Source organism: Crinia signifera, chromosome 3 (assembly GCF_055691185.1).
Source record: "Crinia signifera chromosome 3, ASM5569118v1, whole genome shotgun sequence".
Classification (NCBI taxonomy): Eukaryota; Metazoa; Chordata; class Amphibia; order Anura; family Myobatrachidae; genus Crinia; species Crinia signifera.
The window spans coordinates 15,998,220-16,020,600 of NC_139219.1; the positions used below are offsets into that span (position 1 = coordinate 15,998,220).

A 22,381-nucleotide genomic window follows, 5' to 3' on the forward strand; every position below is an offset into this window, starting at 1 on the left:
TAGACGATATGCACGATAATATCATTAACGATATCGTTAGCATGCATATCGTTAACTATTATGGTCTAGTAAATGCTTCACAGAAATTAGACTGAAGTGTTCATTCTAGCACCCTGCATCTTTCAAAACCATATGCTGTTCCTCTTCCTGCCTGGGGTGTCGCTCTCTGCTGTGGCGCTCCTAGCACAGTGTGGTCTGTATTTCAGCACTGCTATCCAGACCAGACCTGTGCTAGAAGCACTACAACAGAGAGCAACACCCCAGGCAGGGAAGAGGAACTGCACGGGTTTTGAAAGATGAGCGGGCTAGAATGAACGATATATAGTCGTTGGGTCAACACAAAAAAGGTTGACCACCTCTCCTTGTCACCCAATGAATCTCCCCGTGGGCTATTGGAGGCGGAGCTCATTTTTACACCTTGGCACACTACTCGCAAGTTCTACCTGAGTGTTTGTGACCATATATTTAAAGCTGCTACCATTTAAAAGACTTGCGCCACTTTCTGCAACTTGCAGACTACTACATAAGTCCAATAAGGGATTATAAAATATAAAAATGTTGCTCTCACCAAGCAGCCAACCGTATGGGACCGATCCTTCCTCGATTTGGCGGAACAGCGCAGACTGTCGCAGAATATAAGAATCATGCGTAGATCCTGGAAACCCCACCACAACATTTAGAATTCTCTGATTGGCGTCACTCACCATCTGCACGTTCAACGAATGGAAGTCTTTACAGTTCCGAAAACATTCCGCGTTTTGCCGCGGGGTAGTGAGCGCCACATGCATGCAATCCAACGCGCCCAGCACATTCGGCATGCCGGCAATAGAAAAAAAATCCGATTTGATCTCCCTCCATTCCCTGTCAGTTTGCGGGAACTTTATAAAGTCCGTGGTGTGTTTCTTTAAAGCCGTCAGCACCTGGAACAGAGACCGCGAAAACGTGGCCTGGGAAAAGCCGGCCACTACGGAGACCGTTGGCTGAAAACGTCCGGATGCAAAGAAGTGTAGAGACGCCAGCAGCTTGGCTAGGCCGGGCACCGCATGGTTGGTGGCAACGCGCGGCTCCAGATCAGGCTCCAAGATGTCGTACAGCGAATAGATTGCGTTCGAGGACAGGCGGTAAAGTTTGATCACCTCCGCTTCGGGTAGACCATCCAGTAGTTGCCTTGTGCGATAAAGACGCGGCCGCGGTACCGTCACCTGCGCACACTCAACAGATGGAGGCATTTCTTGCGCATCGGCATCCGCTCCCTCAGCTGTCACAACCACATCCTCTCCTTCCATTGCTATGCCTTCCACCAGTAATTCACTAAACATGTACAGCCAGCCCGTGTTAATAAATGGTACCAGTCATCGAATCCAGGAGCAAAAAAAAAATTGTAATTTAAAAACAAAAATTTGTAATAAAAATTTGCAATAATAATAATAAAATTAAATGATGAGAACAAAGAACATCGCGACACAAAAGGCAGCAGTATCTGATGTCAAATCCCGCTCCGGCAAATCCCAGGACAAGTGTGGCCAGTTCCGTTCAGAGTGGAAAGAAGTGATGTGGGACGTACCATCATGCTTTTTCATGTGGGGGGGGTCGGAAGATACCACCTAATCAGACATATATTATATTGTTTAATTCAGTGGTTTAAAAAAAATATTTGCAATTGTTTCATTTGTGTTACATTTCCCTGGAATAAAAATGAGGAAATTTTATTTTAATTTTCAACTCTCCCCCTGCAGAGGTGCGACTAAAACAAACGTTATTATAGTCTATAGTACCAAGCGATACCTCCTGGCGCCCTGGTCAGTATTTATCAATGGCAAAGTGGCACAAGAAGCATGCTGGGAAACATTAACACGCAATGTAAATATGTACAATGCCCACAAAAGGGGGCTAGACATAGTTGCCTACCCTCCTGCATTCTGCAGGAGACTCCCTGAAATAACAGCAATCTCCCTCTCTCCCTCATTAGTCTAACAATCTCCCTTATGTCACCTAGCCCACATTACACTGTTACATTTTTTGTGGAAAAAAAGGAATGAGAGACAGATACATTCACATTGAATCATCAGCACCATTTCCCAGCACTTTACCAAGTATAGTAGCTCTTACTACTGTAACTGCTTTGGGACTCATCTACATTTGTATATAAGTCATTTTAAAAGAATCCTCTCACAAACTCTTTTCACAATTCCTCCATATATGAATCAATTGGGCGCTGCGCAAAATTCTATTGCCTACTATAATCTCCCTGAAACTAGTTTTCAAAAGTAGGCAAGTATGGAGCTAGGTGTATCATTCTATTGAGGCTTCATTCTTCCAGAGTGTGAGTTGTATGGGAATGGCACGGCCTAAGGTGTTCTGGGACAAATGTATTAAGCCTTAACAAGTGATAAATCATACCTCCCAACTATGAGGAGGGAGGAGGAGGGACGCTGGTGTGCGCTGAAGGCGTGGCCAATATTTCAGGGGCATGGCCTAGTGGAATGGGGGCATGGCCTATACTCGCGACGCCCCCGGTTTTGCCAATGCACGGGCATGAATAGACGCTGTGTGTATGTGCACAGCGTCTATTTACGGGTGACAGGGGGGACTCCCCCCAACACAGGACACTGCTGACCCCGGGTGAGATGCGGGAACGTACCCAAAAGATGTGACGTTCCCGCGGAAAGTGGGACAGTTGGAAGGTATGTAAAGTGGAGAGTGATCTAGGGCCAGATGTTTTATGCTTCAAAAACAGAGTGCTAAACAACCAGCCATTAGCTCCTACCTGTCATTTTATAAACCCAGCCTGTAACATGGCAGTTAGAAGCTGATTGGCTGGTTGTTTATCACTCTCCATTTGATCACTTTCTGAAGCTTGGTACTCCTGGCCCAAAGAGAGATAAAGTACCAGCCATGTTACATTCGGTGTTTTAAAAATGACAGTTAGTAGCAAATTGGCTGGTACTTAATCTCTATCACTCTATACATTATCACTCGCATAACTCCCAACATCGGTGGCAGTGGAGGAGGGACACAATCGAGCCCCCAAACTTAGGGGGTGTGGCCTTCTGGTCTTGTCAGGGGGCGTGGTCTATGTCTGCATAGTTGGGAGGTACGCACTTGTCTTAATACATTCGGCTCTCTGTGAATTAAAGAAGGAGATCTTTATACTACAACTCTGATCATTATCGATGTACTAAAGCGATAACATGTATGGAGATAAAGTACCGGCCAATCAACTTCTAACTCAACTTTCAAACTAAAGGAGCCAGTACACCTGCGGGGGTGATCCTCCCATCCCGACCCGCTGGCACCACCATTCCGCCAGACGCGCTGACCGGCGCAGCAATTAATGGCAATCTATTGGGGGCTCAGGGTTATTAAGCATATAAATAAAGTCCCAATTCCAAAATCCCGGGATCAGGATTTTTAAGCATCTTCAATATCCCGGTGAAGCTCAGGGGATCGGGGGATTGCCACAATACAGAGGTGTATGGGCCCAAAAAGTCTGGATGTGGGGTGGATTAGCTCATAAACAATGAATAGTAAGACAATAGGTCAACACCAAAAGGAATATAGCAATCAGCAATCAGTAAATATCTGACACATAGTGGCAGGGGTCAGCATAGTTGTTGATATATTGTCGTAGGGGGTCAGAATAATTGGTGTTAAATAATGGTAGTGATTATTGTATAGAGGTAGGAATCAGGAAAATGGTTGAAACAAAACTATTGTAAAGCGCAACGGAATCTTCTGCGCTATATAAGAAACTGTAAATAAATAAATAAAGGCTATGGGTCAGTATAGTGGTTGGTATAACGCATTGGTTCCCAATCTGTGTCCCGTGGCACCCTGGGGTGCCTTGGGACACTTACAGGGGTGCCCTGGATTGGTCGTCCAGGACAAATTCAAATTGTTTATATTTAATATAATAGTCAAAACCATTGCTTGTTGCTACCAATTATAAAATAGAATTGAATCTTATCCCTCACCACATACCTAGCAATGACCTATAAACTCAGGTGTCTTAATTTAATATTTCACCTCTAAATTTCTTAAGTATAAGTTTTTTTCGCCTGGGGTGCCGTGAAAATAATTCTGATACTCAAGGGTGTTGTGATTGAAAAAAGTTTGGGAACCACTGGTATAAGGTGATAGGGGTCAGTGTAGTGCCTATTGTAGAATTGAAGGGGCAAGTACAGTGGGATTGGGATCGTTTGGTCTACAGCAAGCTGGTCAACAAGCATTAGGTCGACACCGTTAGGTCAACATGGAAAAAGGTCGACATGGTTCTGGGTCGACATGGGACAAGGTCAACATGAGTCTAGGTCGACAGGCCAATAGGTCGACACAAGCGTTAGGTCGACAGTCAAAATGCATCAGTATTGTCAGTCAATAGTGGTAGGGGCACTATAATGAACTGGAATAGGCCAGAATTGCCATAGGTGTATAGTGTGGTAAGGGTCAGTATAGCTATTAGTATATAAAAGGGGGCTTGGTTGGTATATAAAAATGGATTAGTAATGGTAGTATAGTGTTAGGGGTCAGTACAGTGGGAAGCATATAAGCAAAAGGGGGTTAGAGCATGGTCATTGGGCATATATATATAGGGCTGAGGTTCTGGTGGGTAGCGTTTGTCTACCGAACAAGGCATGCTGGGAGTTGTAGTTGCACATTGCACAATATAATTCCCAGTCTCTGATACAATGGCGCCGGCCTCCACAGCGGACAGAAGTCTTCCCTCAGTCTGTGTCCTAGTGGCCCAGCTCAGGGGTCTGACGTCATGAGCGGAAATGACGATCCCATTTGAAGTGAGATACCGGGAGGGAGCGCCGGTAGGTGCAGGAGGTCGGGTGGGCTGGAGGCGGCTGCATGTGGGAGTTCGGGGGGCATGGACGCTGCAGTCGGGGCGGACTAGAGAAGGTGCACTTTGTGGTGGGTGTTCTATGTACTGTACAGCTGATGGGAGCTGTACTGTGTGTAGGTGACGGGGTGGAGCTGTTCTTTATCGGTCAGCCGAAGTCCCAGCATGCCGTGCCACTGTGTTATTAGCAACCCCCCCCCCCCCCCTCCCAATTGCAAAACTGTGGCAAGGCATGCTGGGACATGTAGTTTCGCAACAGCTGGAGAGCCACAGGTTTACTACACCTGGCATAGGTGATGGAGACTGTACTCTATATAGAGGTGGAGGAACCTTTATCTCTAATGGCAGCTGTAAATGGGGCTGTACATGTAAAAGGTGGAGGTAGGTGTAGGGGGAACTGGTACTTGTGTAGTTCATGCTGGCGCCGTGCTACTTCCGGGTTCTACGCTCGCCACAAACTATGTTTAAAAAAATAACTTAACTCCATGCCAACATGGATAGTTCATACCCCCACTATCCATGTTGGCATGGAGTTGATTTTAAATAGCGTGGCGAGCGTAGCGAGCCACCGAGCCCGCAGCGTGGGCGAGCGAAGCAAGCCCCGCAAGGGGACTCAGATGCACGGCGCCATACTGGCGCTGTGAAACTACACAAGTACCGGGGAACTTTATGGATATAGGTGGAAAAGTTGGTTTATTTAACAGTATAGGCATAGGGTGTGTGTGTATATGTATATATATATGTGTGTGTATGTATATATGAGACAAGAACTTTCAGGCAGCATTCACAGATTTGTTCAACAGCAAAAAAGTGACTTAATCCATTTTTTTGCTGTTCTAACAAATCCGTGAGTGCCACCTGAAAGTTCTTGACTACAAAGATACCGCTTGGTCCACGCTGGAAGGCACCAGGGTAGTATATACATGATTTGACTTGGAGTGCCGAACCTATGAGGAAGTGTGTGTGTGTGTGTATATGTATATCTATCTAGCTAGCTATCTATCTAGTGGTGGAGGTGGCTGTACAGTTCTAGTACATCTATTAGCTCATTACCTATGATACGAACTATCTCCTGCCTCTGTGACATAATAAAGCACAGATGGAAAGAGTCCTTATGGTGGTACGGTGGCCCCAATTCCCATCAGGTGGCTACAGCCACCATTTCTGTAATTTGACTGTTCCTGTTTCAGAGAATGGAGGAACAGGGTTCCGACTATCCTGTGAGGAAACCCCGCGGTCGCAGTAACCCGCCGCAGAGGCACGGCTCCAAGGAGGATCTGGAGGTGTCTGTGGCGTTTCCAGGGCTGGTGACGAGAGAGAGCTGCTGCCGATTCACCTGTGAGCTACTCAAACACATCCTGCACCAGAGACACCAGCTACCTCTTCCCTACGAACAGCTTCTCCTCTTCTGCAAGAGGCAGCAGGTAAGGGTCCATCTACTTCCCTGCTGTGTCTCCTGTGCTGCCATCTAATGCTCACCCCTTTTTGTAACCGGCAGCAGATGAGGTCCTTCGCATTGCGGCATATGACGCCTAATTCTTCCCTCATTTAACTGCTGCTCATCACGTGACACGCGGGCCTTCTTATCGGAGCCTAATGTCCTACATCTCCCATCAAGATGTCCCTTTCACAAACTTAAAGTAAACATTTAGCTATGAAATTGGTCAAGAGAATTGTATCCGATATACAGAATTGTACTGTTCACTTTCTTTTATTTGAAAAAAAAAACCCCACGGACAGTTTTAAGTAAAAAGGTTTGGTACTTATGAATTAGCCGGGCGCCCGGCTACGCTACGCTGACAACGTACCTTAGGCTACGTTGTCAGCGTAGCCATTGCCGTGCGCCCGGCTAATATGTAACTCACTGGTGGCGGAGCTTCGGCGGGCGGCCGACCGGCCGGAGGAGACGCATACGCATTCTGTCAGCAATGTATGTAATTCAGTGTAATGCCGCTGGGGGAGCATCACATGGTTTCCCTGCTCCCCCAGCGGCAATATGCTAATTGCGTACATTTGCGGGGACTGTCATGGCGGACGGGGAGCCGAGTTCTGGGAAGGGGAACGCAGGCATCGGGGACATCATTCAGGTAAGTATAATGCACACTCATATCCCCACTATCCACGTCATACCCCCATTATCCATGTGGGCGTGGAGTTAATTTTATAAAGTGTGGCGAGCGCAGTGAGCCACCAAGCCCGAAGTGTGGCGAGCGCATGCATATCCACGTCCCCTCGCAGGGCTCTCTGCGCTCGCCATGCTTTATAATATTAACTCCACGCCCACGTGGATAATGGGAGTATGACATGGATAGTGGGGATATGATCCGTCATGTATTAGCACAGTTCATGTTACGTAATTTGCGTAGGTTACGTAGTTTACGTAGCCAGCATAGTGGTGTATTGGTATTCTCAATACACCACTACGTAATGGGTGCCCTGCTAATACATAAGTACCAAAGGTTTTCACCCAGGAAAGCTGGTGACCATCTGTCGAATTACGTGAGACCCTCCATTTAATTCCGGCTTCTTGGCTTTGCACATACAACACACAGATGGTCGGGCATTATTTGTGCATGTGTAACCCCTCACTGAACAGCTTTGGCGAGTTACACACCGGGTGGGAGGGGTGGCCCAGAAGAATGTCCAGTGTTCTAAGGGCGTCCCCCAAAAAACACTGGGTGTTTTCCTAGAAACTCGGACTGGTCGATGCCTGCCATGGGCGGGTGTCTGCCATCAGCCGCCATCTTCATCCTAGCACTCGTAAATAATTACCGAGGGGATGTGGGGGGGCAGTTTGATTCGTTCGACCGGGCGACGCTAAGCAGCAAGCAACCACTACTTAGTGAGCGGTGTTACTTAGGCCTCATATTCTGGCTGCATAAAGGATAAACATGTCACCCAGCGGTACTTCCATGGACCTCTTATATTGGGAAACCTCTAATGATACCAGCAGGTCTGCCAATAAAAGATATTTGGTCCCCTGCGGGTGGTCCAAGGGAACCAGTATTACTATTGGCTTATCTATTTGATACGGAGAAGCGGACCCCTTTTCCATCAGAAGGAACGTTGTGGTATTCTCTCACACACATGGAGAAGAGGACCATACTCTTCTTATTAGGGCGCCATTAGGAGGAACACCTTCACTTTTTTTTTGATTTTGAGGTCTGCCAATAAGCCTCGTCCCTTTAATTTTGCGCAGTTGAACGATCTGTTGATATTGTTCAACTGCAAATTTCCAGGATTCTTTTTAACAAATTTGTAATTGCCCTGTACAAACAACCTTTTATAACACAGGAGGATACTGCTCAGCACGATTTTAATGTTTTAAATGTGGGACAGTTATACTAAAGATTTCATTTACTGCTCCATTTTTACCCTATATTTGGTACCACCGGGAGGTGCAATTTTTGTTTTGTATGTTATGTACAATAAATGTGTTCGATTTAAAACCATGAGTCCCATAACCATTTGTGTACTAAGCGCTGCTGGATCAGGCGTTAGTTTTTGTGTAAATTGGAGGTGGCCATACCTCCATCACAGTACCTGCTGCTGTACAAATTTAGGTGCGGTCCCCCCACTTAAGCGCTGTGACTCAATTCCCCTTACATGCCCCCAGCCATGCTTCAGTGTCAGTGATTGACAGCATGGCTCCATATGTGTCCCCGTCCCTCCTCCCCCTTCTCACAATGTCCGCTGTCTCTTCTCTCCCCAGGATGGTGACGATATTGGAAGACGACCAATAAAAGCAGAAGGCTCTGATTCTCGCCAATGCCAGCGTTCCATGTTGGAATTGGCTGAACTGCTGTCGCAGCTGGAGACGTTCTTCACCCTCACTGCTGTGCCGCGGGTTCTGCTGCTACTGGGGGGCACTTCATTGAACCCCAAAGAGCTTTATGTGATTGACATGGAAGGTTTACAGCTGGGTAACGGTGAGCAGAGCCTGAGTACCCGGCCCTGCCTGCGCCAGCTTTTCCATGCGCTGTTCTTAGCCGACCCATTCAGTGAAGTGCGCTCCTCTCCGCTCATGAGCCTGGTGATAATGCTACAGGGACACAGAGACTGTGGTGCAGACTGGTTCCGACCCAAAATCAACTACAAAGTGCCATCCAGGGGCCATGCACTGACCATCAGACTGTCCTGCACCGAGCCGCAGACCGCCACGTACAGCAATGAGGACTATGTCTGGTATCAGGCTCCCATCATACTGAAAGGGTTTCAGAACTGAGCACACTTCCCGTCAGAAGCCCATTCGCTTATACCAAATATGTTTGAGGGGAGCAGATTTTGAACACCGTCCCCTTTAGTGGGCGTGGCCTGTGTAATCAAGGTTTCCACTATAGTGGAAACGGTGAAATCGAATGTACCTTTAACATTGTATGATGTGTTATGTTCTCACTTGCTGCTTCTGTTATTCTGTGAATGACCCTGACCTCCAGGGGTGTAAATGTGTCACCGAATTATCCGACACAGGCAATACATTGGGGTGATTAATACCAGGTATAGTCTGCAGGCTTCACACTCATGTTCAGTGGTGACAATCCAGCTGCTATTTATATAGTTTACACACTTTTGCACACCGTTACAGATAGCAGTGACTCTGGGTAAACCATGTTGCCGTGCCAGAGGGAGTTTATTTTATATATACACACACAGGCAAATTTCCCAGCATGCAATTGAAAATTGCATCGCTAACGCATACATTATGGTTTGTCCGAAGGGACAATTTTTCTTGTAGGCGTGATTCTATCCAAACTGTAAACTGTCCCCTCTACCTACTAATTGCTGCTGATGTGGTATGTACCAATTCTCTCCAATCTCTTACCCAGGGAGCCATAACCCCTCTGTGTGATAGAGCCCAATCTATCTGCCTGAGCGAAGGATATAAGTAGGGATGCCAATCCCGGGGCATTTTTTCAATCCCGGGATCTGGGATTGAAAAATGCTCAATCCCGGTATTGGCATCCAAACCAAAAAGCCCATTATTAGCATTGGACCCACCCCGGCCGACCCGCAAATCTACTTACATAAGGGGGCGGGCGGCCGGGAGTGGGTTTGGAGGTGCACGGTGCCTCCCGGAAAGTGCACCTCCATCGAAGACAGCAGGCGGGCGGGCGGCGGGGAAGCAGGCGGTCACTGGTGACGTGTGGCCTGCGCAGCGTGACCTCTACTGTCACGCTACACAGGCCGCACGCTGGGTCAGTTTACGGGAACAGCCGGGCAGCGTCTGAGCGAGTGCTCAGACGCTGCCCGGCATTAGACTGCGCATGCGCAGTCTAATCCCGGGATTGGATTCTCGGACTTTTTTAGGCCAAATCCCGGGATCCCCCCGATCCCGGGATTGGCCACACTAGATATAAGTAATTACAGAAATGCAGCACCTATGGAATCATATTTTTAATTATCATGTAGATTGTTTGCAGCTTGCACATATGAGGCACAGGTGTCCACTATACCATTGTCACCTGGGTATGGGTGCTTGGGTCGACATGCATAGGGTAGACCACTGAAAGTCGACATGGCCTATGTCGTCCTATAAAAAAGGTTGACATGCCTTACGGCGACAATGGCTAGGTTGACATGGGTTTTTCATTTATTTATTTTTTTGTCCCGAACGTCACCATGAACACTGTTTCTGTGTACGCCGTGCTCGGGGCGGTTCTATTCTGCCTCCACGCCCTAGTGGATGGTAGGGCATGAAATAAAGCATCGGTTCAAAAAAAAAAAAAAAATTAAAAACCCATGTCGTCCTTTTGACAATCCGCCTAGCCATTGTTGACCTAATGCTTGTGTCGATCTTTCAACCACGTCAACAAATTTCATGTGTTGACAGTCAATGGTTGACGCAATGCATGTTGACTTATGTGTCGACCCAACGGGCCCTTGTGTTATGGCTGCTAGCCTGGCAGAGATCTGCTCTGTCTGTAGTTGTATGAGGACCTCACTTTTCCCAACACACCATCATCTGCTAAAAACCTCTTACTTGGGCTTATTCGATATCTAGCGTGTTCTGTTTCGTGTGTGCACCTGATATGTGCACAATCGCCCCAAGAGCTGAACCTTTATGTGATCTTTCCACTTTTTATCGTTAATTATGAAATGTGACGCGAGAAATTGATAACTGTCAGTAAATGCTGCGGACCTCCCACCTGTCTTTGTGCCGCTTATGTTTACAAGAGCATTAAGACCATATTAATGATCATATATATAGATATATATTTTTATACATAGTTCTGAATTTTAATCAGGCTTTTACACATAATTTATTGCTTTCCTTGTGTCTTGTCTGTGCGGTTTGTATGATTGAGAAGACTTTTACCCTGCACTTCCCATCTTTGGTTTTCTGCATCAACGGAATCCTGCGTTTATCTGTAAACAGCTGACAGTTGTGTTCCTGGTCTAGATTCTAATTGTGTTCATTGTGCCTGTATAAAGACAGATGCTTTCCTATTGGTGGAATTAGGTTATTAAATGAAAGATCTTTTACCCGTTTAGCGTCTTGTTTATTATTTCCTACCAGGTTGTTCAGGACTGATTGCACGGCAGCTACTTCCCAGAGCACTTTGATCAAGTATAAGCTAACCTGTGCAGGGCAGTGAGAAGCCCAAGCCTTACTCCAGTGACGGCTAACCTCGACACTCCAGCTGTCGTTGAACTACACATCCCAGCATTCCCTGCTACAGTTTTACGGTTTGGCCATGCTAAAATTGATGCAGGGCATGCTGGGATGTGTAGTTCAACAACAGCTGGAGTTGGGGAGACGAACAGCTGACAAAACCGGATGTCCGCTACCTGCCCATCTCACTGTATATCTTCGTTCATATGTACGAGTGGTCTGGATCACCCGTATATACTGTATGCATGTGCCTTTGCCATCATTCGATGGTTGAATACCATCGAAAGATGGGGGAGGTTCCCACGGGCAAGCGAATGGATGTTTATGTAAAATACCATTCGCGTGCCGGATAAAAAAAAAAAAAACGGCATACGAATTGGGGTGGGCGTACCAACATTCAACAGGCAGGGTCTGGATGACTCGCAAGGGGGTGAACCAGAATAAGGCCCATAGATTACAGGTATGCCAATATTATTTTAATCAGTGAAGTCTACTTGTGCATATTTTATGTATATCGATGTGAATAAGATGTATATTTGTCAAAAAGACGTCCATGGTGGAAACTGCCAGCTCACTTGTGCTGCTTATCCTGCGGTGCATGATGTATGGATGCTAAGTGTTTGAAGACACATCTGTATATGCAATGTGATACTGATCCTTACATTCACTTGTTACGAAGCCTATACTCAGCACCTCTTGCAGCATTTACAACAGCCAACATTACATATTCTCTCCATTATTCTTGTTTCTTCCACTCATTTGATATAATTTGTGCTGCTGGGGACCCTGCTCCTTGCACTTTATAAATCTCAGTCTGTGGCTTCCTGCTGCCTCCATCCCCTCCTCACATCATGTCACCTCATTTGTCATGTGCCGCCCAGATATCACTAATACCCCTTTAACACTGCACAAATAACCCAGGTCTGACCTGGGTCTTTGGCCCTTGTTCTCAAAATGTGCTAAACCATGTGCACTGCAGGTGGGTGGGGCAGATGTAACATGTGTTGAGAGAGTTAGATTTGTGTGGGTTATTTTGTTTCTGTGCAGAGTAAATACCGGCTGCATTATTTTTACACTGCAATTTAGATTTCAGTTTCAACAAACCCCACCCAAATTTAACTCTCTCTGCACATGTTACATCTGCCCCACCTGCAGTGCACATGGTTTTGCCCATTTTGAGAACAAATTTGTACTGCGATCAGATCTGAATAAGGGCCAATGTGCTGTGAGAGAGGGCCATTTAAAAAACCCAAATCCAGCAACCCAGCGTCCTGACCCGGGGTAAAAGAAGGCTCCTACCTGGGTTTCTGGGCAGTGTAAGCGGGTGACCCAGGTAAAGCGACCAGGGTCCCCTTTACACTATAGGGCGGAGGCAACCTCAGCTCACAGCGCTGTCTCCCCCCCCCCTCACCACCCACATTGATGCGCTACCACCCGTCCCACCTCCTCTCTGACGTCAGCGACCTGGCTTATTGCCGAGTCACTGGGGGGACTAATCTTAGCAAATGTTGGGTCACTTCAGTAACGGAACGGTGTCGGAATCCCAGGTGCAACCCAATGTTTGAAAGGGCTATAGCACGTTATCTCCTTGGAAACGGTGAAAATGCAGGGTCCTTCCCGTTTCATGCCCCCTTTTTTGCAGTCTGAACGGGTCTGTAGCTGGTCCCGCTCTATGCATATTTAATGAGCTGGTCACCGCCCCCTGCATATCTAATGAGCAGGACCTGCTAGTGTAGTGATTATTTAATGTGCGGGTCCCCGCCCCCTGCATATGGAATGAGCGGGACCCACTCATTCCATATGCAGGGGGCGGGGAACCACTCATTAAATATTTGCTGCACTAGCGGGTTCCACTCATTAGATATGCACAGAGCGGGATCTCAGTGCTCAGCATGCAGGGGTTTCACACCGCGAAATCTGCTTAGTAAGTGCGGTCTGAAAGGGTCATAAACCTGCTTTGACCCGGTATTTAAAACGTTTTAAATACCGGGTCTGAGCAGGTTTTGTGGTGTGAAAGCAGCATAAGTGTATTCTGCTTCGTATGTGATGTTGCTACGGGCAACCAATCAGAATCTACTTATTTATTTAGCACCCTCTAAGATTGTAGACCGGATCTGATTGGTTACCCATAGCAACATCACATGTGAAGTAGAATACACCTCTTAGTAAATTTACCCCTCAGTCTGTAGCTTCCTGCTGTTTAGATTCCCCTCCACATCCTGTCACTGCCCCTGCCACATGAGGCCCTGTTTCACACATCACTAATCTCCTGATATACTCTGTGCTGCTGGTGACCCTGCTCCTTCCATTATCTAACTTTCATCATGTCACATGCAGCCTTGCCCTAACTTACACCCCTGTCACACCAATAAACCAAGTCCAACTTGGGTTATTAAACACTGTTTCAAGCGGTGTCCATTTGTTTGAACCATGCTTATACTGCAGGCGGGTGACTTCATTTCCAAGTACCGGTGCATACTTTTTTTATGTGACTTGGTTGATAACCCGGGTCTTGATTTTGACACTGAAGATTACCTAGGTCGAATTCCTCGTTTACGAAACCCGGTATTTCTCTTCACAGCAAGTCGGGACCAATGCTGCTCCAACATTATCCTGGTCAGAGGTGTGAAAGGGGTATAACACATCATCACCCAACTCCTGAAATCGTACTTCAAGTATAAGATTTGCTTTCTGCTGCCTCCATTCCCTTCTGGTGTCATATACACTGCCTCTGTCACAGACAGCCCTTTAAATACACATCATCTGTGCTGTAGGGGACCCTGCTCCTCCCACTATATAACTCTCAGTCTGTGGCTTCCTGCGTCCTCCATTCCCCTCCTCACATCATGTCACTGCCCCTGTCACATGCAGCCCTGTCCTGACACATCACTTATCTCCTGGTATACTCTGTGCTGCTTGGGACCCTGCTCCTCCCACTATATTACTCTCAGTCTGTGACTTCCTGCTGCCTTCATTCACCTGTATTATCGTGACATGATATGTCCTGATATAATAGACCTCCGCCCCAGGGGCTTCTACTTTGGGTAAGATCTATCACCTGCACAGTTGTGGCTGACATTTTGTGGACTGAAACCTTTTATGTCAGAATACAGGAATTTATTTATTCTGGAAATAAATCCGCGCACATTTCTTACATTGTCCTGAATATTGGTTCATACCACAAAATGGCTCCCACCTCTAGGTGTAGGTGACTGAGGAACTGTATGCTTGTAAATCTGGATCAGCATAACACACCCATCATGTCTTACCCATGCTGCTCACTTTGCAACTGCGCAACGCCTTATTCCACTCTGCATGGAAGCTGTCACACTTTATACTGCGCCAGCGTAACCTAATCCCGCTTCACACTCCCCTCACTGTGCACAGTGCAGCGTTCCTCCTAGCTGCCCCCTCACTTTGTGTAAGGAAATCCTGCTAGCCGCATCTTGTGCTATTTATGGACGAATCCACATCAATTATTAAACAGCTTATTCTCTCTCTCCGGCGTCTTCTCGGTGTAGTGTTCATTCTGATGTTTTCTCAGAGTAATAAAGACAAATGTGCTAGCTAGAGGTCATATGTATACAAGATAACAATACTGTACATAGATAATACTATAAACCAGGGGTTCCCAATCTTTTTTGATTCACGGCACCCTAGAGAATCAGAATTTTTTTCACGGCACCCCTAGGTCCCAATTTTTTTTATTAGATTGGGTTTATATGCGATTCTTAGTGGCAGTTATGTGGTAAAGGGCAGGATTTGCTTCTGTTTGTACACATTCTATGATTGGCAGCCACCAGCACTGGTTTTGCTCATAAATAATTAACGATTATTAATTTGAGTTGGTCCTAGACCACCAAGCCGCGGCACCCCTGCATGTGTCCCGAGGCACCCCAGGGAGCCACGGCACACAGTTTGGGAACTACTGCTATAAACTAAGAATAGATAACCCAATACTGTACACTGTACATGATAATACTAAACAGGAATATTATACATAGATTGCAGTACTGTTTTGAATAAGTAACCATACTGTACACATATTTTCTATACTATGTAAAGATAATACTGTACACGTTACATGGATAACATGGTAACCATACCGTACATAGATTATGTAAACCATTCAAGGAAAATAATACTGTACAGCGATAATACTCTATGAGGGGTGTGCGATAAGTTTCCTGATGTGCGGTGCATAGGTGGAGTAGACACAATCTGGCGGTCTGGTTGTGACCTGTACTCTATATCTAAAGTTCTTGTGAGAGGTTAAGGATCAGAAATGTACATAAGTAGCACTGCACACAAAGAAGTTACCATGTTCACTTCCTTTACAAACTCATGGAAACTCATATGGAAAAAAAAAACAATGTATAGTCTCCTGCACTCCACGAGATGATATCGAGAGCTACTTCTCTAGGGTATTGTCAAATAATGCTAGAACAAATGTAAAAGTCCCCAAATTTTGACAAAAGATGCGCTACACCACATATATTCACAGCAGCTGTTCGGAGATCTGGCCCCCTAAGATCGACTTTCCCTTGTCGATAATCGGAAGTGTTAAGGGTGAATATCCTAGGATATAATCAGGGGTCAAATCTCAAACGTGCAGCGCTCAGGTAATTACCACACCTCCCTTAGGGATAGTAAGCGTATCCTCTTCTCCGTAATCGATATGTGAGAGGGAGGGGGTACCAAATTCTCAGGAAACTTTTCACCAGTACAATGATAGGTATTCTCCTCCCATAAATCAAGGGTGATGTTCCCAAAATGAAGAGGAAAAATATATAGTGTAATACCACCTTTTTATTGTACACAGAACACAATTAAAACAAGACCAATTACGTCCCCTGGGTAGAGTATGAAGGGGCTTTTACCAGATATGATGGAGAACCAGGTAAAGGCTCTCATATAAGCATGGGTGGATCTCAGATGTCACAGCCCGGGCAAGAATCCCACACACGCCTGTAGAGAGTTCCACTGTCGCACTTCCCCCAGTCCAAAGCACAGCACAGCCCCTCCAACGCGTTTCGGACACCTCTGTGTCCTTTTTCAAGGAGAATGGCTGTGAGTCACCTCTGTTCCTAAATATAGCACAGTTCATTAACCCATATCCAAAAAAATCAAGGGCCCTAATTGGATATAGGTTAATGAACTGTGCTATATTTAGGAACAGAGGTGACTCACAGCCATTCTCCTTGAAAAAGGACACAGAGGTGTCCGAAACGCGTTAGAGGGGCTGTTGTTATATACTCCAAAAGGGGCTGAAGAGAAGGGGCGCGGCCTTGTGAACAGGGGGCTTTGTGCCAATGTCCATGACTGACGCTATGTGCCCACTGCTGCAAGGGGAACTTCAACTGCGCTCCCCCCTACTGCGGGACACTGCTGGCCCTGGGCTGGATGCAGAACAGTCCCAAGAAAAGGGGACTGTCCCGTGGAAATTGGAGGAGGTATGGGATTTGGCATTATGGGGATTGGAGTCAGAGTTGTGCAGAAAGATGGGTCCCTTCTGCTAGTATTATATAATAGTGTAAAGAGATAATATGCCATCAGATCCCTGTCGGTCCGTCCACTTATGTTTTGTGGGAGGCCGAGGGTGGTTGTGGGATTCCAAGGGGAAGCGGGAGACCTGCACAGTGCACACCCTTCTAGGGGCCGGGAGGGCCACCTGATTTTCGGGAGCCACTGCCCAGAGAATATACTAGAGATGAAAATAGTGTTTATGCCCAGACATAAAACAGCATAATATAGTGGTACACATAAATAATACATGGTGACCATTGACCATATGATTCAATACTGTACATCTACATAGTTAATAAGAGTATAAATAGTAATAGTACAAAGATAATACTATACAATAGAGATATATACCTTATTTCATCATTTCTGAAATGATCTATTTATATGAATGCACACAGTGTTGTATTTGTATAAGTTTATGGCAGCACAGTGTCACAGATACACAGTGTATGGCAGCATATTGTCACAGATACACAGTGTATGGCAGCATAGTGTCACAGATACACAGTGTGTATGGCAGCATAGTGTCACAGATACACAGTGTATGGCAGCATAGTGTCACAGAGATACACAGTGTATGGCAGCACATTGTCACAGATATACAGTGTATGGCAGCACATTGTCACAGATATACAGTGTATGGCAGCATAGTGTCACAGATACACAGTGTGTATGGCAGCATAGTGTCACAGATACACAGTGTATGGCAGCACATTGTCACAGATACACAGTGTATGGCAGCACAGTGTCACAGATACACAGTGTATGGCAGCATAGTGTCACAGATACACAGTGTATGGCAGCACATTGTCACAGATACACAGTGTATGGCAGCATAGTGTCACAGATACAGTGTATGGCAGCACAGTGTCACAGATACACAGTGTATGGCAGCATAGTGTCACAGATACACAGTGTATGGCAGCACAGTGTCACAGATACACAGTGTATGGCAGCATAGTGTCACAGATACAGTGTATGGCAGCACAGTGTCACAGATACACAGTGTATGGCAGCATAGTGTCACAGATACAGAGTGTATGGCAGCACATTGTCACAGATACACAGTGTATGGCAGCATATTGTTACAGATACACAGTGTATGGCAGCACATTGTCACAGATACACAGTGTATGGCAGCACAGTGTCACAGATACACAGTGTATGGCAGCACATTGTCACAGATACACAGTGTATGGCAGCACATTGTCACAGATACACAGTGTATGGCAGCACATTGTCACAGATACACAGTGTATGGCAGCACAGTGTCACAGATACACAGTGTATGGCAGCACATTGTCACAGATACACAGTGTATGGCAGCACATTGTCACAGATACACAGTGTATGGCAGCACATTGTCACAGATACACAGTGTATGGCAGCACAGTGTCACAGATACACAGTGTATGGCAGCACAGTGTCACAGATACACAGTGTATGGCAGCATATTGTTACAGATACACAGTGTATGGCAGCACATTGTCACAGATACACAGTGTATGGCAGCATAATGTCACAGATACACAGTGTATGTCAGCACAGTGTCACAGATACACAGTGTATGGCAGCACAGTGTCACAGATACACAGTGTATGGCAGCACATTGTCACAGATACACAGTGTATGGCAGCATATTGTCACAGATACACAGTGTCACAGATACACAGTGTATGGCAGCACATTGTCACAGATACACAGTGTATGGCAGCACATTGTCACAGATACACAGTGTATGGCAGCACAGTGTCACAGATACACAGTGTATGGCAGCATAGTGTCACAGATACACAGTGTATGGCAGCACATTGTCACAGATACACAGTGTATGGCAGCATAGTGTCACAGATACAGTGTATGGCAGCACAGTGTCACAGATACACAGTGTATGGCAGCATAGTGTCACAGATACAGTGTATGGCAGCACATTGTCACAGATACACAGTGTATGGCAGCATAGTGTCACAGATACAGTGTATGGCAGCACAGTGTCACAGATACACAGTGTATGGCAGCATAATGTCACAGATACACAGTGTATGGCAGCACAGTGTCACAGATACACAGTGTATGGCAGCATATTGTCACAGATACACAGTGTACGGCAACACATTGTCACAGATACACAGTGTATGCAGCACATTGTCACAGATACACAGTGTATGGCAGCATATTGTCACAGATACACAGTGTATGGCAGCACATTGTCACAGATACACAGTGTCACAGTGTATGGCAGCACATTGTCACAGATACACGGTGTATGGCAGCACATTGTCACAGATACACAGTGTATGGCAGCACAGTGTCACAGATACACAGTGTATGGCAGCACATTGTCACAGATACACAGTGTATGCAGCACATTGTCACAGATACACGGTGTATGGCAGCACATTGTCACAGATACACAGTGTATGGCAGCACAGTGTCACAGATACACAGTGTATGGCAGCATATTGTCACAGATACACAGTGTATGCAGCACATTGTCACAGATACACAGTGTATGGCAGCATATTGTCACAGATACACAGTGTATGGCAACACATTGTCACAGATACACAGTGTATGCAGCACATTGTCACAGATGCACAGTGTATGGCAGCACAGTGTCACAGATACACAGTGTATGGCAGCATATTGTCACAGATACACAGTGTCACAGTGTATGGCAGCACATTGTCACAGATACACAGTGTATGGCAGCACATTGTCACAGATACACAGTGTATGGCAGCACAGTGTCACAGATACACAGTGTATGGCAGCACATTGTCACAGATACACAGTGTATGGCAGCACATTGTCACAGATACACAGTGTATGGCAGCACATTGTCACAGATACACAGTGTATGGCAGCACAGTGTCACAGATACACAGTGTATGGCAGCACATTGTCACAGATACACAGTGTATGGCAGCACATTGTCACAGATACACAGTGTATGCAGCACATTGTCACAGATACACAGTGTATGGCAACACATTGTCACAGATACACAGTGTATGCAGCACATTGTCACAGATGCACAGTGTATGGCAGCACAGTGTCACAGATACACAGTGTATGGCAGCATATTGTCACAGATACACAGTGTCACAGTGTATGGCAGCACATTGTCACAGATACACAGTGTATGGCAGCACATTGTCACAGATACACAGTGTATGGCAGCACAGTGTCACAGATACACAGTGTATGGCAGCACATTGTCACAGATACACAGTGTATGGCAGCACATTGTCACAGATACACAGTGTATGGCAGCACATTGTCACAGATACACAGTGTATGGCAGCACAGTGTCACAGATACACAGTGTATGGCAGCACATTGTCACAGATACACAGTGTATGGCAGCACATTGTCACAGATACACAGTGTATGGCAGCACATTGTCACAGATACACAGTGTATGGCAGCACAGTGTCACAGATACACAGTGTATGGCAGCACAGTGTCACAGATACACAGTGTATGGCAGCATATTGTTACAGATACACAGTGTATGGCAGCACATTGTCACAGATACACAGTGTATGGCAGCATAATGTCACAGATACACAGTGTATGTCAGTACAGTGTCACAGATACACAGTGTATGGCAGCACAGTGTCACAGATACACAGTGTATGGCAGCACATTGTCACAGATACACAGTGTATGGCAGCATATTGTCACAGATACACAGTGTCACAGATACACAGTGTATGGCAGCACATTGTCACAGATACACAGTGTATGGCAGCACATTGTCACAGATACACAGTGTATGGCAGCACAGTGTCACAGATACACAGTGTATGGCAGCATAGTGTCACAGATACACAGTGTATGGCAGCACATTGTCACAGATACACAGTGTATGGCAGCATAGTGTCACAGATACAGTGTATGGCAGCACAGTGTCACAGATACACAGTGTATGGCAGCATAATGTCACAGATACACAGTGTATGGCAGCACAGTGTCACAGATACACAGTGTATGGCAGCACATTGTCACAGATACACAGTGTATGGCAGCACATTGTCACAGATACACAGTGTATGGCAGCACAGTGTCACAGATACACAGTGTATGGCAGCACAGTGTCACAGATACACAGTGTATGGCAGCATATTGTTACAGATACACAGTGTATGGCAGCACATTGTCACAGATACACAGTGTATGGCAGCATAATGTCACAGATACACAGTGTATGTCAGTACAGTGTCACAGATACACAGTGTATGGCAGCACAGTGTCACAGATACACAGTGTATGGCAGCACATTGTCACAGATACACAGTGTATGGCAGCATATTGTCACAGATACACAGTGTCACAGATACACAGTGTATGGCAGCACATTGTCACAGATACACAGTGTATGGCAGCACATTGTCACAGATACACAGTGTATGGCAGCACAGTGTCACAGATACACAGTGTATGGCAGCATAGTGTCACAGATACACAGTGTATGGCAGCACATTGTCACAGATACACAGTGTATGGCAGCACAGTGTCACAGATACACAGTGTATGGCAGCACATTGTCACAGATACACAGTGTATGGCAGCATATTGTCACAGATACACAGTGTCACAGATACACAGTGTATGGCAGCACATTGTCACAGATACACAGTGTATGGCAGCACATTGTCACAGATACACAGTGTATGGCAGCACAGTGTCACAGATACACAGTGTATGGCAGCATAGTGTCACAGATACACAGTGTATGGCAGCACATTGTCACAGATACACAGTGTATGGCAGCATAGTGTCACAGATACAGTGTATGGCAGCACAGTGTCACAGATACACAGTGTATGGCAGCATAATGTCACAGATACACAGTGTATGGCAGCACAGTGTCACAGATACACAGTGTATGGCAGCATATTGTCACAGATACACAGTGTATGGCAACACATTGTCACAGATACACAGTGTATGCAGCACATTGTCACAGATACACAGTGTATGGCAGCATATTGTCACAGATACACAGTGTATGGCAGCACATTGTCACAGATACACAGTGTCACAGTGTATGGCAGCACATTGTCACAGATACACGGTGTATGGCAGCACATTGTCACAGATACACAGTGTATGGCAGCACAGTGTCACAGATACACAGTGTATGGCAGCACATTGTCACAGATACACAGTGTATGCAGCACATTGTCACAGATACACGGTGTATGGCAGCACATTGTCACAGATACACAGTGTATGGCAGCACAGTGTCACAGATACACAGTGTATGGCAGCATATTGTCACAGATACACAGTGTATGCAGCACATTGTCACAGATACACAGTGTATGGCAGCATATTGTCACAGATACACAGTGTATGGCAACACATTGTCACAGATACACAGTGTA

At 46.0% G+C, this 22,381-nt stretch overlaps 1 protein-coding gene across 3 annotated transcripts; it reads left to right on the forward strand.

Annotated features, from left to right (window-relative positions):
* The first annotated feature begins 4,689 nt into the window (after nt 1-4,689).
* Nucleotides 4,690-11,329, forward strand: MAD2L1BP (MAD2L1 binding protein). Of its 3 annotated transcripts, none has more exons than XM_083175376.1 (3): nt 4,690-4,817; nt 6,037-6,270; nt 8,559-11,329. In XM_083175376.1, exons 1-3 carry the CDS (start codon nt 4,776-4,778, stop codon nt 9,069-9,071), a joined length of 789 nt encoding a protein of 262 aa, XP_083031502.1. In that variant the 5' UTR covers nt 4,690-4,775; the 3' UTR covers nt 9,072-11,329. The 3 variants fall into 3 exon arrangements, with proteins under 3 accessions (XP_083031502.1, XP_083031499.1, XP_083031501.1); XM_083175373.1 differs by having other exon boundaries at nt 4,802-4,917; XM_083175375.1 differs by having other exon boundaries at nt 4,802-4,905.
* The last annotated feature ends 11,052 nt before the right edge of the window (nt 11,330-22,381 follow it).

Bases quoted from the DNA above. Each gene is read 5' to 3' on its own strand.
- MAD2L1BP (XM_083175373.1), top strand. From the start codon at position 4,855: ATGTGGGAGTTCGGGGGGCATGGACGCTGCAGTCGGGGCGGACTAGAG. The intron at 4,918-6,036 runs GTGGGTGTTCTA...TTCCTGTTTCAG, and splicing joins TAGAGAAGGTGCACTTTGTG to AGAATGGAGGAACAGGGTTC. The intron at 6,271-8,558 runs GTAAGGGTCCAT...TTCTCTCCCCAG, and splicing joins TCTTCTGCAAGAGGCAGCAG to GATGGTGACGATATTGGAAG.